This window comes from Micromys minutus (assembly GCF_963924665.1).
Source record: "Micromys minutus genome assembly, chromosome: 7".
NCBI lineage: Eukaryota > Metazoa > Chordata > Mammalia > Rodentia > Muridae > Micromys > Micromys minutus.
The window spans coordinates 37428613-37444572 of record NC_137976.1 but is presented as its reverse complement, the minus strand read 5'-3'; the positions used below and the strand labels follow the sequence as shown (position 1 = coordinate 37444572).

At 39.8% G+C, this 15960-nt stretch overlaps 1 protein-coding gene across 1 annotated transcript; it reads right to left on the bottom strand.

The window, feature by feature from the left end:
• Positions 1–538: 538 nt before the first annotated feature.
• Positions 539–15753, bottom strand: LNP1 (leukemia NUP98 fusion partner 1; the record flags this gene model as incomplete). The annotated part of the gene is made up of 3 exons (XM_080919291.1): positions 539–688; positions 3664–3894; positions 15592–15753. The coding sequence occupies 3 exons, from the start codon at positions 15751–15753 to the stop codon at positions 539–541; spliced, it is 543 nt and encodes a 180-aa protein (XP_080775417.1).
• Between the last annotated feature and the right edge of the window lie 207 nt (positions 15754–15960).

Below are 15960 nucleotides of genomic sequence, written 5' to 3'. Positions count from 1 at the left end.
CATGGGCAAGAACCAGTCCCTGAATAATGATACTTGGTTTTGCTTGCAGACAGGAAACTAGCATAACTGTCCTCTCTTCAGTGTATTAAGAATTGCTTTAGATAATGTGTTAAATCATTCAGGGTAATACTTGTCATATTAATTAGTAGTTTTTGTTAAGTGATGGTTATTATACAGCTTAATTCCCTGAATAAGGAGGTAAGGTTAGAGACAAGGATGTTTGTTTAGAATAACGTGGGAGGTTAATAAGGAAAAGGAATTAGTGATGACATATTAGAAACCAAATTTTATGATGTCAGGAATTCCTTTATTTTATTCAAATACCTTTTCTTTTTACCCCTGAAGGACATAAACATTGCACACTCAAGTAAGGTGCCAGAGGGAATTGGAGTGTAACACAAGTCATCTTGAGAAGCAGCCATCCCAACTGCCCTCTTTAGTCTCAACATCTGCAAACATCCTTTCCAGATGTTCTGCAGGAAGTTCTGGGTCTCTGGACAACCAGTGACATCTGACATGGCAATGTCAAAACAAAGTGTTATTCGGGCCCCTTTTCAATCAGAGGAGCCATGGGTCCATCTCCGTGTGCTTCCTTCATTGAGCTCCTTCTGTCCTCCACTTTCTTGGAGGATCTCATGTTAGTCTCCAGGCAATGCCTTTCATTCCTCTCCTTCCTCCCCTTGGGTCCCTGAAAGAGCATCAGAAAGGGGTAAAATGCACCAGACGCTAACCAGGTCTCACGCTTGCCCTAACAACAAGACAGGAAGAAAGCTTTGAATTTGTAGCATGTATCACATCTTACTTTCTAGCACACAAATTAACGCCAACCTTATTTAACATCTCAGCGAAGGTTTTAGTCATAGAGAAGAGGTTTTGCTGTAGTGTAACGTAAGAGCCACATGAGCAGTACAGTGTTTAGGAAGGACGCCCAGCTGAATCACCATTCTCCAGTGGATAGGCTGGTATGAGAGTACCTACACTGCTGCTCTAGGAACTATAGAATAGACAGCATTAAATAAACTCTACCTTCTAGACTCCACCTATATGGAGTGAGGCAAAGGATCAATACATAAGCATAAAGTAAAATCAAAACAATGACCGGTGGAGCAATGCCAACTCCAATAGGATTAAATGACAGGGGACTGTTGGGGAGGGGTTTTTAATTTTGACAAGCAGGTGGTGCCTGCCTTTTAGGGGAACTTTTGGAGCAAAACAATGGCATTGATAATTGCCATACCTATGAATATCTGTGCATTTGTGTAACAAACAGAGAATTCCCTCCTCACTTTATTTGAACTAGAAAATGAAAAATCCTAGAGTGACTGTGGAAATCATGCCTCACATCTGTGAGTGGCAGTCATGTGACCCCCTCAGCCCAACTGGGACAAAGTTATGGAGGTGTCCGGTTCAACTGGTTGTTGTCTTGGCTACTCTACAGTGTAAACCAAGGAATTTGTGGTATTTCTATCCATGATGGTACCTTCATTAAGGTCAGAAAGGAAGACAAATAATGAAGCTGAGATAAAAATGAAGAGAAAATTAAAAATCAAACCAGCTAGGAATGTTCTGAGAGATGTTCTTCATTAGGTCCAGCAACTATATTCATGTAATCAAAATGAATATTTAACAGTCATCAATGTCTCTAATACCAGCTTGACATAGAAAGAAAAGATACAGTGATGATCTCCCCCAGATTAGCTTTCCTCCTACTGAGATTATCTGAAAAGCTCTCAATACTGATCTCACAGAGGCTGATTCTAGCCCAAGATTAAGGAGGAAGAACTCATAAAGCTCAAACCCTAGGTGAGGAGCTATTGTTGAGTGATGGTTGCTGGAGAAGGAAGTTTGTTTTCTTCAGGGAAGTAGTTGCTAAGGGGACTGCTGCTGATGTTCCAGAGGTAAATGGTCCTACACTCACATATACACAACCCTCACCGAGGTACACACACACACACACACACACACACATGGGCATCACTAAGTAGACTCAGTGGGTTTCACATAAAAGATGGAAAGAAAGAGCACAGAAAACCGAGAGCAAAAAGTGGTTAGGGATAGAAAAGGAGCTGGGAATGAGAAAATGGGGGAAGGGGATATAGATTTGACCAAATCACATTCTATACATGTAGGAATTTCCAAGCAATAAAAATGCTTTCAAAGTAAACCTAACATGTAATGAAACAATTATCAGCAGATGATGATACAGCTTTGTGGATAGGTCATAACTATTGAGCATATCTTTTACTTAAATGGATACTAGGATATGTGTGTAATATATCAAATTGTCCAACTGAGTTTTAATACCAAAATAGAAGAATTTAGCCAGGCATGTTGGCATATGCCTGAAATTCAAGCACTCTGGAGGCTGAGGGAGGAGAATCAAGAGTTTGAGTCCAGTTTGGGCTATGTAACAAGCTCCAGGATAGCTGGAGCTTCACAGTAAGACCCTATCATCTCAAAACAGAAAGGAAAAGACAGTAGGATAAACAGAAGGAGGGAGAAGGAGGAGGAAGAGGGAGGAGAGACAAGGAAGGAGGAAAGAGGGAAGGTGAGTGAAGGGAGGGAAGAAAGGAATTAACTATAATCTAACATCATTGGTGAAGACTAGATCACAGATGAAGGTGTTAGCTCTTTTCATGCTCAGATTTATAAGAATATTGGATCTACAAGTTATCACAATTTGGTCTTTAAGCAGAAGGTACCAGTAGGCCTTTCTTAACCCTGAGCTCCACATCTGTGAATTCAACCAATAAATTACCAAAAATATTCAGGGAGATTTTTTTCAGGAAAAATTAATTTTTACAATATGTTGTAACAACTTACCCTATAGCTTGTACATTGTATTAAGCATTAAAATTAATCTTGATTTTTGGCAAAGCAACTGCATGGACTGGGGCTGGACCAGTAACTGGCAGTTTGTTTTCTATATCCTGAGCCAAACCCATGTTGGACTTTTCTTTGGGCAAAACTTATATATTTCTAATTTGTTCTAAATACTCTTCAGTCAAGATTGATTCACAAGAAGAAAAAAATCCAGTAATCACACTCCTTTTAAACAGTGTTGTTTGCTCTTAAGCATTTGTGTGTTTAGGCATGTAATGGGAGAGTAACAATAATCCTTTGGGGATTAGAGTTTATTGATCCTATTTTAAGAACATATGAACCTTTCAGTAAATGCTGAACTATGTTATAATCTGTCTTATGTAACCTATAATCTCTGACCTTTTTATGGCTCATGTGTTCTCTTTCTCTGGTTAAATAAAAGGCAAGTAGATACAGAAAGAAAATTTTTAAAGTAATCTTGAGATAGATTACATAGAAATGTGTGTATTCCAATGTTTAATATATATGCTATAAATATTATTGGCAAGTAGCACTATTTAATGTAGTTATCTTAAAACTACTATGTGGATTAAGAAACAGAAAGATGTTTAACAGAATGTACATTCTAAATTTTTCATTTTTCACAGACATTTTTCAATTTGCTCTACTTAGTAATAAATGTTTAAATAGATATTTTAATATTGTTATTATAAAGATGCTCAGTGGTATGTTCCAGTCACTTATCGTATGCTATGAGTGAAGAAGTTAGACTTTCCCTCCTCAACCTGAAGAAGACTTCAGGTTATGGCTTAACTCATAACAGTTCTGTCTGCCACATACCGCAGAAAGAGAGTGCTTGGTTTGAAGGCACAGGTGTTGTTCAAAGGATTCTGAAAATTCCTGCATTTTGGAATGAGCTCTTCTTTGGGATTCTATTGGTTCCCTGAATGATCCATCCACTGAGCATTTTCTGTGATACCGCGTGGGAAGATGGCTTCGGGATCCCTGGTCCTCGTGGGAATGTCTTCTAGGGTGGCAGTCAGATGAAGTAATGCTGGGAAATTCAGGAAACTAGGAATACAGAATTTTTTTTAAGTTTACCTCATAAGGAATATGTATACTAACACAGAGACAGGACACATATAAATTAACAACTAATGAAATCAAATGTTTTAGAAAAATGTTATATTATTTTTCAGTTATAGCTTCCTCCTACCAAGAGGCAGACAACCATTATTGCTTGCTATTCTACCAACATGACAGCGAGGGTCTCCACATCCTGAGTTAAATTGCCAGAATATATTTCTAATATCCTTTAAATTTTTTTTACTTTTTTTTATTATTAATTTTTGTTTATGTGAGTACACTGTTGCTGTCTTCATATATACCAGAAGAGGGCACCAGATCTCATTACAAATGGTTGTGAGCCATCATGTGGTTGCTGGGAATTGAACTCAGGACCTCTGGAAGAGCAGTCAGTCCTCTTAACTTCTGAGCATCTTTCCAGCCTTATTCTCTAAAAATTTTAGTGACACTACACAAGTTTCAGAAATAATGTAAAGATGGATGTTTAATAAAATTTTATTTTAAAAACGGAGGAATTATGAGGAATGATTAACATATATATACCACTAACATCAAAAGCAACATAAATTTAGACAAAAACGTTAAATACCTGTACATTTTTAATGCCTCACTAATACCAAGAATGTACACAACCATATATGAGGGCTTCCAGACATGCAGATCATATAACAACATCAATGCTAAAGTCACAATGAGAAAATAAACAGGGGGCCAGAGGTCAGAGAAGCCAGACATCCTGGAAGAACCACAATGCTCTCTCGGTCTTTCTCACACTCCAGCCCACTTCACTGTAGGCTTGTCCTGAGGACATTTATATCTGTGTTGCCAAATTCTGTAGACTCTTAAGTCTATCTCAGTCACTGCATCTTATCCAAGTTAGCTTCCTGTGGGGCCTTCTGGAAACATTCCTTTCCTCCCTTCCATCAAAGTACATCTTTAACAGTCTTTGATCTTTCTGCCACAGCAACACAGACATTTTTGCTCACTATCTCTTCAGCTCATGAGTGTGGGAGGTCCCAGAGGTTCTAGGTTATACCCTTCTTTTTCTTTCTCTTTACATTCTATACTATCTCCCTACACGTGTCTGGACATCAATTTCTAGTTATAATCCTGATTGATATTATTAACTCTGACCTCCCCCCTGAGGTGCCTATTCAATTCCTGTAGTGTTCCATAGACTCTCAGACTGATATACATAATATAAATTAATAATTATTATATTATTTATATAATAATAAAATATATCATATAGCATATATGGTATATAAGAATGCAGTTATAATTAATAATCAATTAATATATTAAAATATATAACTAATGCCATTGAACTAACAAGCCAGGAGAAATGAGACAGCTAGATCCTAAGCAGGCTAGTTTCAAAGGCCATGCTGATAATGTAAGCACTTGTGTGGTCTTTATGCAATGGTAGAGACCTAAGGTATCTTCTCTTCAACCAAAAAGTCATTTTTCTACCATTTTGTCACCTTATCCCACCTTTTCAGAAAAGAAACTTGAAAATGATCCATCTGATTTGCTTTCCTTTATTTCTGCAGTTTTCATTCTCTCTGCTGTCTTTAAAACCAAACTTCAGTCCATCAGAAAACACGTTACATTCTGTAGAATGCAGCCATGGAACACAACGACGATCCACTATCAATCTCTTCCAAAGAGATGATGCATCAATAGAATAATATTCATGCACCAAACTGTAGGAGCTAAGGGAGCCCAGAAAAGTACATTAGTGCCTGGACTCAGAAGGTAAGAGGAAAGGACACACTGAAAAAGACAAGGAGAATTGTCTGTACCTTTCCTCTTGATCTAAGCAATATAAAGCCTGTAGGCGGGAGAAGGAGGAACTAAAACAAGGCCTTAGACTCAAAATCTGGTATTAGTGAAATCTACTACAGTGAAATCTTGTGTCATGAGACCCATAGCCCCTGTGCCCTGGACAGTGCATACAGATTTAACCTCTGACCCTCCTTACACAGGCAGACAGAACAGCACCACCTCTCCCTTAGTTTCGAGCAGCAGAAAAAGAAGAAAATTGAACACTGTGGAGAAGGACATAAAAGTTCCCTCAAGAATTTGTAGTTCAAGGCCAGGGATTGCTACAATGAAGCTTACACCAGACAGAAACCAAGGTTCTGGACTCAATCTCTTCCTTATATACTAAGCTTCTATATATCCCCTAGCATCTGGTGGAAAACTGTATACATACTTCAGATCTTCATGGCTGTAGGACCCAGACTAAGCTAGCCAGATTAGCATTTGTCTGGAAAGCCAAGGGATCCTACCAACAAAACTACCCACAACTTCAGATAGCACAGCAGGGAACAAGAATGTATTTGCCAAGAGTATGAATGGTGTGAAGACTGCCCTAGAACTCAGTGTCAGACTAGTGACCCCCCACACCTAGGCCACTGCCACAGTCAGAAACTCTGCAACAGTCCTGGTGTCAAAGAGACACATGTCACCCCACCATTCCTATGTGTAGCTGGTTACAGCAGTCTGGACCCATGTGTCTGTCTCAGCAGCTGGCAGTAAGAGCATGTGGCTGCTGCCCTGTCTTAATAGGCTTTGAGCTCATGCTGAGGGCGTTAGCCAGCATATTAGTTTCAGTGATCACACAACTGCTTGTTCCAGTTCTTCCAAAAACGGCATAATATGGAGACAATATTTTCCACTTAGGGAATATAAAAGGAGGCAAGCAACAAGTTTGGAGTGAGAGCCCAAAGCTGGTTCTTCCACATTCAGGAACTGGGCCAATTCCCACAGTCTAACTACAGACAAGGATTATGGACAAACTCTGTCTGGATTTACCTCTGACAAAGAAGAGCACCCTCCCCCCATTAAATTATTTGTTTATTCAGTTTATGTTCCAATTGCAGTACCCCACCTTCCCAGTGCCCCCCCATGCATCCACCAACTTCTTCACCTATTCCCACTCCCCTTTTCCTCTGAGAATGGGGAAGTCCACCCTGAGTACCAACCCACTTTGGCACCTCAAGTTACTGTAGGACTAGGTACATCCTCTCCCACTGAGGCCAGACAAGACAGCCTGGTTAGAGGGATAGGACGGAACCACAGGCAGGCAAGAGTGAGGGACAGCTCCTGCTCCAGCTGTGCGGGACCAGCATGAAGACCAAGGTGCACATCTGCTACATATGTGCTTTAAAGTCCTACTTCATTCGTGCTAAGCAGCATTCCGATTTAGGGTTTGGAACAAAACTGAGCATGAATTTCCTAACAGAGGGACTTTAAACAATTCACTAGTGCCATCTAGTGATAAAATTTGCACAAGTAGTTCCAGGTTGTAGGCAACTATGCAGGCACAAATACTTAACCCTCCAATGTGCATACAGCATTGTGCACCAGTAGGCTCTGCCAGAGACCCGTGGTCTCACCGAGCATTCAAAATATGGTGCCAGAAATTGACATTAGACTATGTAGTAACTCTTAGTGGAAACCTCAAAGCAGATGTTTTAGGAAATCCTTGAAATGACTTCAAAAAAAAAAAAAAAAAAAAAAACCAGAGAGAAATAAATTAATAATCCAATAAAGAAATTTCCCAGAAACATGGGAGCAATTAAAAAAAATCAAACAAAAATCTTTGGGGTAGATAACACATTAAGCAAAGCTTAAAAAATGACAGGCACCAAGAGCAGAATGGAGACTCCGGAAGAAAGAATAAAGGACACAAAGACAGGCAGCTTGAAAATACAGAGAAGCTAAGAAGAAGGAGTAATGGGGAGAGTGTGGAATCTGCTGAGTAACATGGGACAAAGGATGGTCGGCATTATCAAAGAAAATTCCCCAAATATATCGCCCAAATCAGATACCGAAGTCACAGTCAGGCTCAACTCCGACCAGCGTACTGTAACTTAGAGTTAGTTCCCCCAAGAACACCACAAGAGTCAAAATGGATTTTTCAAAGGTTAGAGATAAAACAGAAGACTCCAAAGTCAGAGCAAGTAAAGAAGCAAATAATACATAATGTGCACCTCACAGAAACATAATATGGCTGGAAAGAGTGAATGGGATTTTCATGGGATTTTTCATGGTACTAAGGAAAAACTCAAACTTGCCAACCAAAAACATCGGACCAAGCACAGCACTTCTTTAGAAGTGATGGAGAGATAGAGACCTTCTTATACTTATGAAACCTTAAACTAAGCAAAACAGACAACAATGGGCAAGAAGAAAGCACTAGACAGCATAAACCTTACCAGTAACATTCACAATTCATACCCGTGCTGTACTACTCTAAACATGGTGTGGAACTCATGAGCATGTTCGGTGTGAAGGGACAAAGAAACCAAGGTAGGAGGTGAAGGGGTTTGCAACCACATAGGAAGAACAACAATATCAACCAACCAGATCCCCCAGAGTTCCCAGGGACTAAACCACCAACCAAAGAGTACACACGTAGGGACCCATGTCTCCAGCTGCAAATGTAGCAGAGGATGGCATAGTCTGGCATCAGTAGGAAGGGAGGCCCTTGGTCCTGTGAAGGCTTGATGCCCCAGCATAGGGAAATGCTAGGGCAGTGGGTGGGAGTGGGTGGGTGGGTAGGGAGGCACCCCCATAAAGGCAGGTGGGTGAATAGGGGGGTTTCAGAGGAGAAACTGGGAAAGGGGGTATCATTTGAAATAAAAATAAAGAATATAACAAAAAAAAAACCTTTAAGACAAAAAACAAAGCAAAACAGAGAAAATACGGTTGTTAAGTACACCAATAAGTTAATGAGTACCCCAACATGCTAATAAGTACAGGAATATGCTGATACACACACCAAGGTGCTAATAGGGAGACAGTACACAGATGTGGAAAAGGGCAGCACAAGTGGAACTCTGGGGAAATGGGGAAATGGAGTGAACATGCAGATGTCTTGCATTAGATCATCTTTCTATATCTGTTTCTTGTCTTTACAATAATGGCAATTGTTATCTTTCATAATAATTCACTATAAAGTTTTGTGTTTTATGAATTGGATTGCTGCTGAATTCTAGAACTGGAAATGAAGTCAAACCTCTGCCTTATGATGTCACCTTATTGCTCTTGAACAAGTCTATCATAACTAATCCCCAGTGTCCTTCTGTGTCCCCACATTCAGTAGACGGCAGGACATTCACTTGGTTTGAGGACACTGGGGAACTCCCTCAATACCCAGATGAGCTGTGCAGTCAGCAGATTCCCCTTCTCAAGGGTCTCTCAAGAAAAACCATCTCTTTATTCCGAGTCATCGTTATCATCCTTCATTAGCGCCCAGTATTGATCACTAATGCACACTCCTGGGAGTGCACACCTTGTGCCTGCTCATGCTTTCTTCACTTCCTCCCCCCCTAAAAACCAGGATAGTTAGAACAACAGTGGACTCAGGTATGTCATCTTCTCATTTTGTACCACATCAGCGGAGGGACCTACGTGTTCCTTAAGGAGAGTTCCAGCTCTCCTCTCTTGCCAAGGACCATGCTATGAAGAAGGACTGTCCTCCCCACAGTGATCTCATCTACCACACCGTCATCTCTCTCCATTCCGTAAGGGCTATGGAATAGTGTGGAATACAAACAGAGTGTGAAGGCTTACACCTTTAATCCCAGCACTTTCAAGGCACAGGCATGTGGATCTTTGGGAATTCTAGGACAGCCAGGGTTACCCAGTGAGAGCCCTAACTAAATAAAATGAAATAGAATAAAATAAGAGAATTACTGACATAAAGGTGCCCTCTATCATGCCAACCCCAAACACACTTAGCATTCTGTCTTTTTCTGCTGCCTGAGGATCAAGATGTAGAACTGTAAAGAATAAGTCAATTTTTTCCTAGCCACTTAATTCCCAGAAATAGTGACTCTGAGACTATTTATTTATTAATTAATGTCTAGGCCATAAGCTTCAGCTTGTTCTGACTTGATCTTGACTTATCCCTTTTATTCTAACCTGAGTTCAGCTACGTGCTAGTTTATATTTTTCTTGACCTTTTCCGGAGAGATTCCAGAGAGAATCTCCCAAGTCTCTGACCATTTCCCAAAATTCTCTCTGTCCCTGCTAGATGTCCTACCTCCTATTGTCTGCCTCAGCTCATTGGCCATATGCTTTTAAATTGTTTTTAGATTTATTTATTATATATCAGTATACTTTAGATACACCAGAAGAGGGCATCAGATCTCACGACAGATGCTTGTGAGCCGACATGCAATTGCTGGGATTTGAACTCAGGACCTCTGGAAGAGCAGTCAGTGCTCTTAACCACTGAGCCATCTCTCCTGCCCAAAGTTTTTTATTGACAGGTGATGTTTATAAGAAATTCTTTCTACATAGAGCTCTCAGTTCCTTCTCTAATACCATACCTGCCTTCATTCTGTATGCATCCCACAATGATGATAATGAAATAAACCTCTGAAACTGTAAGCCAGCCCCAATATAATGTTTTCTTTTATAAGAGTTGTTGTGGTCCTGGTGTTCATTCACAGCAATGGAAGCCAAATAATACACTCTTGATTTGGGCAAGGAGGGGGCAGTTTTAATGCTGCTGAAATCCTTGAAGTAGCTCTGTTTGCTGTGGGTCAGACACAGTACCTGGTGCTGGGGGAAAGGTAGGTAGAAATCAGATAGGCTCAGTATTCTCCTCTTCCATCACGGTTTGCTTTCTTAAGAGACAGACATTGTACAAAGAGGGCATATCACTGTATTCTAGCTGAATGCTATAAAATTTGACACCGCAACACAACATCATCTCTGAAGTTCATGCTTGCAATCTTATGATCAAATTACCAAAATGAGAAATTGACAATAAATGTCTCAATGTTTTAGCTAAGTTCAGAGTTTTGTCTTGGGTGTCACGTTATGATTTTTCTCAGCTTCATTCTCAGGACAGAACATGTAGGGAAAAAGAACAAGATATAAATATGATCTCACAAAGCAACAATAAGGTCAACTATTTATATTTACACAGTGCTGGGGATGTGGATTGGAGATGGAGGGAGGTTAATGGCGACTTCTGTGAAAATGTGATGACTAATTTAGCTGGAAGTGGTTCTATGGGGAACACAGACTGCTTTTTACCTGAGGATAAGCTCCACACTTGGGTAGGAGCACTACTTGGGTAGGAGCACTACTTGGGTAGGAGCACTGCCACAAAAGGAGCTTGTTGGTGGGCTAGAGATTAAAGAGGTCTGAGGAGGGAAGAAAAAGTGGAGTGCAGATAAATAATGGGATTCCAGCAGGAACATGGGGCAGGTGGGCAAAAAGCTGTCCAACCTAAAGCATCTAAGGTTTTCTCTGTGCTGTGGAGTATTTCCTTCTCCTTTTGGTGTTCATCAAGGTTTTATGATCTCTAATAATAGTTGAGCATTTATTTGGTGCTTGGTGCTGTGTTGAGTATTTATGTCCCTCATTCACTGTAACTTGTATTGTAGCATTGTAACCCTTGTGAGGGACATACAACTACCATCAGTCCCATTAATGGGAATCTGAACAAAAAGGATGCTAAGGACCTTGTTCAGAGACATGCCGCTGGTGGAAGCAGAAGGCAGCACCAAGAGAACCTTATAAACGCATCATCACATCGGCTTCCCACCATAGCATCCCAGAAAGGAGAGTAAAAGCTCTACGGTAAGAACTTCACTAGAGCCTTTTCCCCCCTTGAATTACAGAATGGTTACCTGTTAAAACTGGATATGAACAAAATGGAAAATATGAGAAATCATTGACTGCCAATAATAAAATATTGCAGTAGCTTTTCTTTCTAGGTTTTTGAGATATAGCTTTGGGGTCTGTCTCCAATCTTTCCTTTCAGTGAACAATTACAGGTGAACCTCTATAAAAATGAGTGTGTGACTACCCTAGAATCATCATGGAGAAACATTAAAAATTTGAAAATTTTACTGCTTTAATTTGAAGATATGTCAAAAGAATATAAAATAGAGAAATGTGATCTGAAGAAATAAAAAGAGAGCATGCTGGATGTGGATGGGTAGAAACTTGTTTGTTCCTACCAAATAACTTTACCAGGACAGTCATACATGATAACCTGGAGCATGAATGAGCTTAAGATTCTTCAGAGATCAGTGCACTCAATCTGTTCTCCAAATGATGTTTTATGCAGTGCAAGCATCCTAGCATGGGGCTCAGATGATAAAGAAGAAGGTTACAAGAATTGTAGTAAGCTGTGAAGATGCATGGGCAATAGAATCCACTAAGCTACTAGAAATACAGTCACACAATGAACAAAATAAATGGTCTACTTCTGTTTTGTATCCCTCTGATGATGGAAAGAGAAGACAGAATGTTTAATAACAGGTTTCATCTTACCTTTTTATTTTCCCACCTATAATAATTGCTTTAAGCTAGATTTCTCCAAGTCATTAAATCAATAACGACAGATTGGATCTGAACAAAGACCTGTCTTCTCTGAGAAGTACTGGCCTTTACCCCCCCGAATGTTCATCTTTTTTTTCTGCCACCTTATACTTTTACTAGACTAAAAGTTTCAAAAGCAGGACTATGCATGCCTTTTTTACTTCACAATCTTCCTGTTTGGCACAATACCTGGGACAAAGTATGTGTTCAGTGAATATGTTAAATGAATAGATGTTTTATTACTCTATTGTTGAATCACAAGATGTATTAATAAAGATGTATTATAAAAACATTCAAAATAGGCAAGAAGGAGGAATCTTTTCCTATTCATTTACTAATACTGGGTCTAGATTATTTGAATTTAGAGAAGGAGGACACTTCAATTAGAGCAGTGGAAAAGAAGGGGGGAAAAAGCTGAGAATGGGAGAATTGAATTTCCTTATTAATCATTTCCATTGAAGTTTAAACTGAAAACCAATAGTGTTCAGAACTTGACAGTACGGACCTGTTGTTAAAGACACTACATACTTGAAGCATAGAACATGGAAACATTCAAGCTGGAATTCACCCTACTACATTCCTACCAACTAGTTTTTACAGTGCTGAAGTTTTCAAGATCCTGAAAAAGAAACACAGTCATTAATCTTACCCAGGTGTGGACCCAGTGAGCTGCTGTTGTACCAGACATGTCCTCTAGTACAGTAGTGGGATAAGTGTCATAGTGTCGCCAGCCACTTTCTGATTGAATGGAAGACCTACTAAACAAGATGAAATTACAACTGACACTATTACCGGGACAAGAACCTATTGCTAGTCTGACCGGAGACCCTAGGAGAGAACCTACTATTACTCACTAACTCCTATTTGTATATCCATTTATTAATGAGCCTCTCAAGCTTCATTAGAGAAGCTTCTCATCTCAGTAGGTGATGATCAATAGAGACCCACAACCAGCCATGGTGTAGAAAATAATTCACTTTAGAATATCCAGCTCTAAATGGAAAATATACACCACAGTTCCTTCTCCAAAAGCTCCAAGGTCATTGTGAAAGAGGAGGTAGAAATAAAATATGAGCTTGAGGGGGTTGGAGAGATGACTCATCAGTTAAGAGCACTAACTGCTCATCCAGAGGTCCTTCAGTTCAATTCCTAGCAACCGTCTGTAATGGGATCTGATGACCTCTTCTTGTGTGTCTCATGACAACGACATTGTACTCACATAAATAAATCTAGTCACAGCAGGGAAACTGCAAATATAAACACAATGATTATGACAATTACATAAGCCTATGAAAGCTCAGGCTAAACTAAGCTCCAGCAGAAAGAGGGGGGGGAAGCTGGGCATACAGTCCCACCCGTATTGGCAATTCTTAGTTGCTGGAAGAGGAAAGGTTACTTTTCTCTAAAAGTATGATCTCTGACAGGCTGACCAAGCTTCAATGGAAGGCTGCACATCCAAGAACATCTGAACAGCATAAACTGCATTTTGGTCTCGATGGGGGATGGGGAAGTGAAGAGACACGAGTGGGAAGGGAGTTGTGGGTAGAACCAGAAGGAGGAATGGGGGGAAGGCAAATATAATCAAAACACATTGTGTGAAATTCTCCAAAAACTAATTTTAAAAGAAAACAGAAAACATCATTGCTCAAAAATAAGAAAACTTCTAGCCCATTTTGATAATAAGACACGTTTGACTCACAAACATAGAACATTATTTATTTCAACAAGAAAGAATTTGAGTGCTTGTTTTCTAGGACCATGGCCCTGTTAACTGTGTCCTCTGATTTGTGTTCTGTTCCTGTATTCTCTTCTCTATCACTCAAATTTTAAATTTTATTTTACATTTTGTCTCTTAAACATAATGCAAGTATGTTGATCTGTTAATTATAAAATAAGTTATTTACATGGAGACTCTAGCCATGTTCAAGAAAAAAAAAAGGTCAAATTAGAGATGAGCAGAAAATATGCTGTATATCCACCATTGAGAAATGCTGTTCATGATAGATCTGTGGTTCCCCAATAGTTCTAGGAAAGAAAAATATTGAAAGTTCAACATGAATTTTCTAAACAGAGTAGATTATATGTGTTTTAAAGTATAAATAAACTGTAGCTTAATCAGGAAATTATATTTTGTAAAGCAGGTTGCCTCCTTTACTGTCACATTTCCTGTGGCACTAGGACGCCATTGCAATGATCAGTAAGTCACAAATTCTCTCATATTGTCTTTGCTTGGTTCCTGAACATGCCTCTAGCTAATTGTACTCCTGGTTCACAGATCCTGAAAATCTCATTAGATCTTGAACATTTGATTGTGCTGAAATAAAATGAGAGCACACCATTCAGGCTTAGTTTTTCGAAAGAGGAAAATGGAAAACTGGAGCTGGGTCTCACTGAGAGCATCCCTTCCAAGCTCATTCTTTACTTAAGGAAACAGAAGTGAAGAAGTACCCATTCATAGGCTAAGGACTTTGTTCTGAAATATTTGTGTCTCACACACAAGGTGTTGATCAATGACAGCAAAAGTAACCTCCTCACACACATCACCAACTCTATGCATTTGAGACCCCAGAGCTGACCTTAAATAGGTTTACCACACAAGCTTACTTGGTTCTAAGGTTCACAAACAATGGGGTTTGGGTAATCAGTCTCTATGGCTTGAAACTCTAAGTGACTAGTGTAAAAGAAAGGTCATCATTATTGCTCTGTACACGGGGAACAGATAACGTGTGGGGAGCCTTCCAGCACTGCAGATGAAGAAGAGACTGTGCTCGCCATCTACAGAAGAGTCCTTGCTTGGCCCAGGCTGCCCACCCCCTCCTAGGTACTTACTTCCCTCTGACATTGTGTTCCCTGCTTCTTGCTGTAATTGGAAAGAACTGAGGACTCTTCTCTCTCTAATAAAAACAATGACAACCAAAGGAAAAGGTGTATCATATTTACCAAAGGCAGTGGTGTGCTGTGTGGAATAACCAGTTCGTTAAAGGACACCATACACATGAGCTAATTTCACTATTTCAAAGAGACAACTGGAAATCACACATTGACCCACAAAACCTCCACAGAAAAACTACAAATTCCTCTCCTTTGACCTAAATGTCATTACTCAGTGGGAGGATTTTTGATTCATCAGGGACTGTGAACTACGTAGTTCAAGATATTGAAAATAAAGAAACCATGTCTTAAAGGGCAACTCAAGTAAGTTTTTTAAAATAAGAATTGATAAAGGCTTGGAAATATTTATTTAAGCCAAAGAACGCCTCAAATATTCTCTAAGCGAACCCCATCCCTGCCACCCCAGCTTCCCTTGACTTGATGGTAACTCACTGGGCAGGGCAGCGAAGCCTTCCTGTAACTTGCTTCTTTTAGTCGGTGGTGGTCCCGGAGTCTTCGCTCATCCTTGTCTCTCCAGCTGTGACCCCAAAAGCTGCTCATCCACTTGGCAAAAGATACATCATCATTATCATCATCATCATCTCTGTGCTCCATGTAAATGTGACTGTAAATATTAAAGCCCTGCCCCTAAAACTCCAGAAATATAACCCAAGATTTGATGAAGCCCACCAAGAACACTAAACGAAACTGGTATTTGAAATGGTCTCTGATAATGGCATCCTTAAAAAAGAAAAATTTACCAAACAACTACTTCATCATCAGGCAGCCTGGAGCACTGTCTATTTATAAACTGTGCAGCCC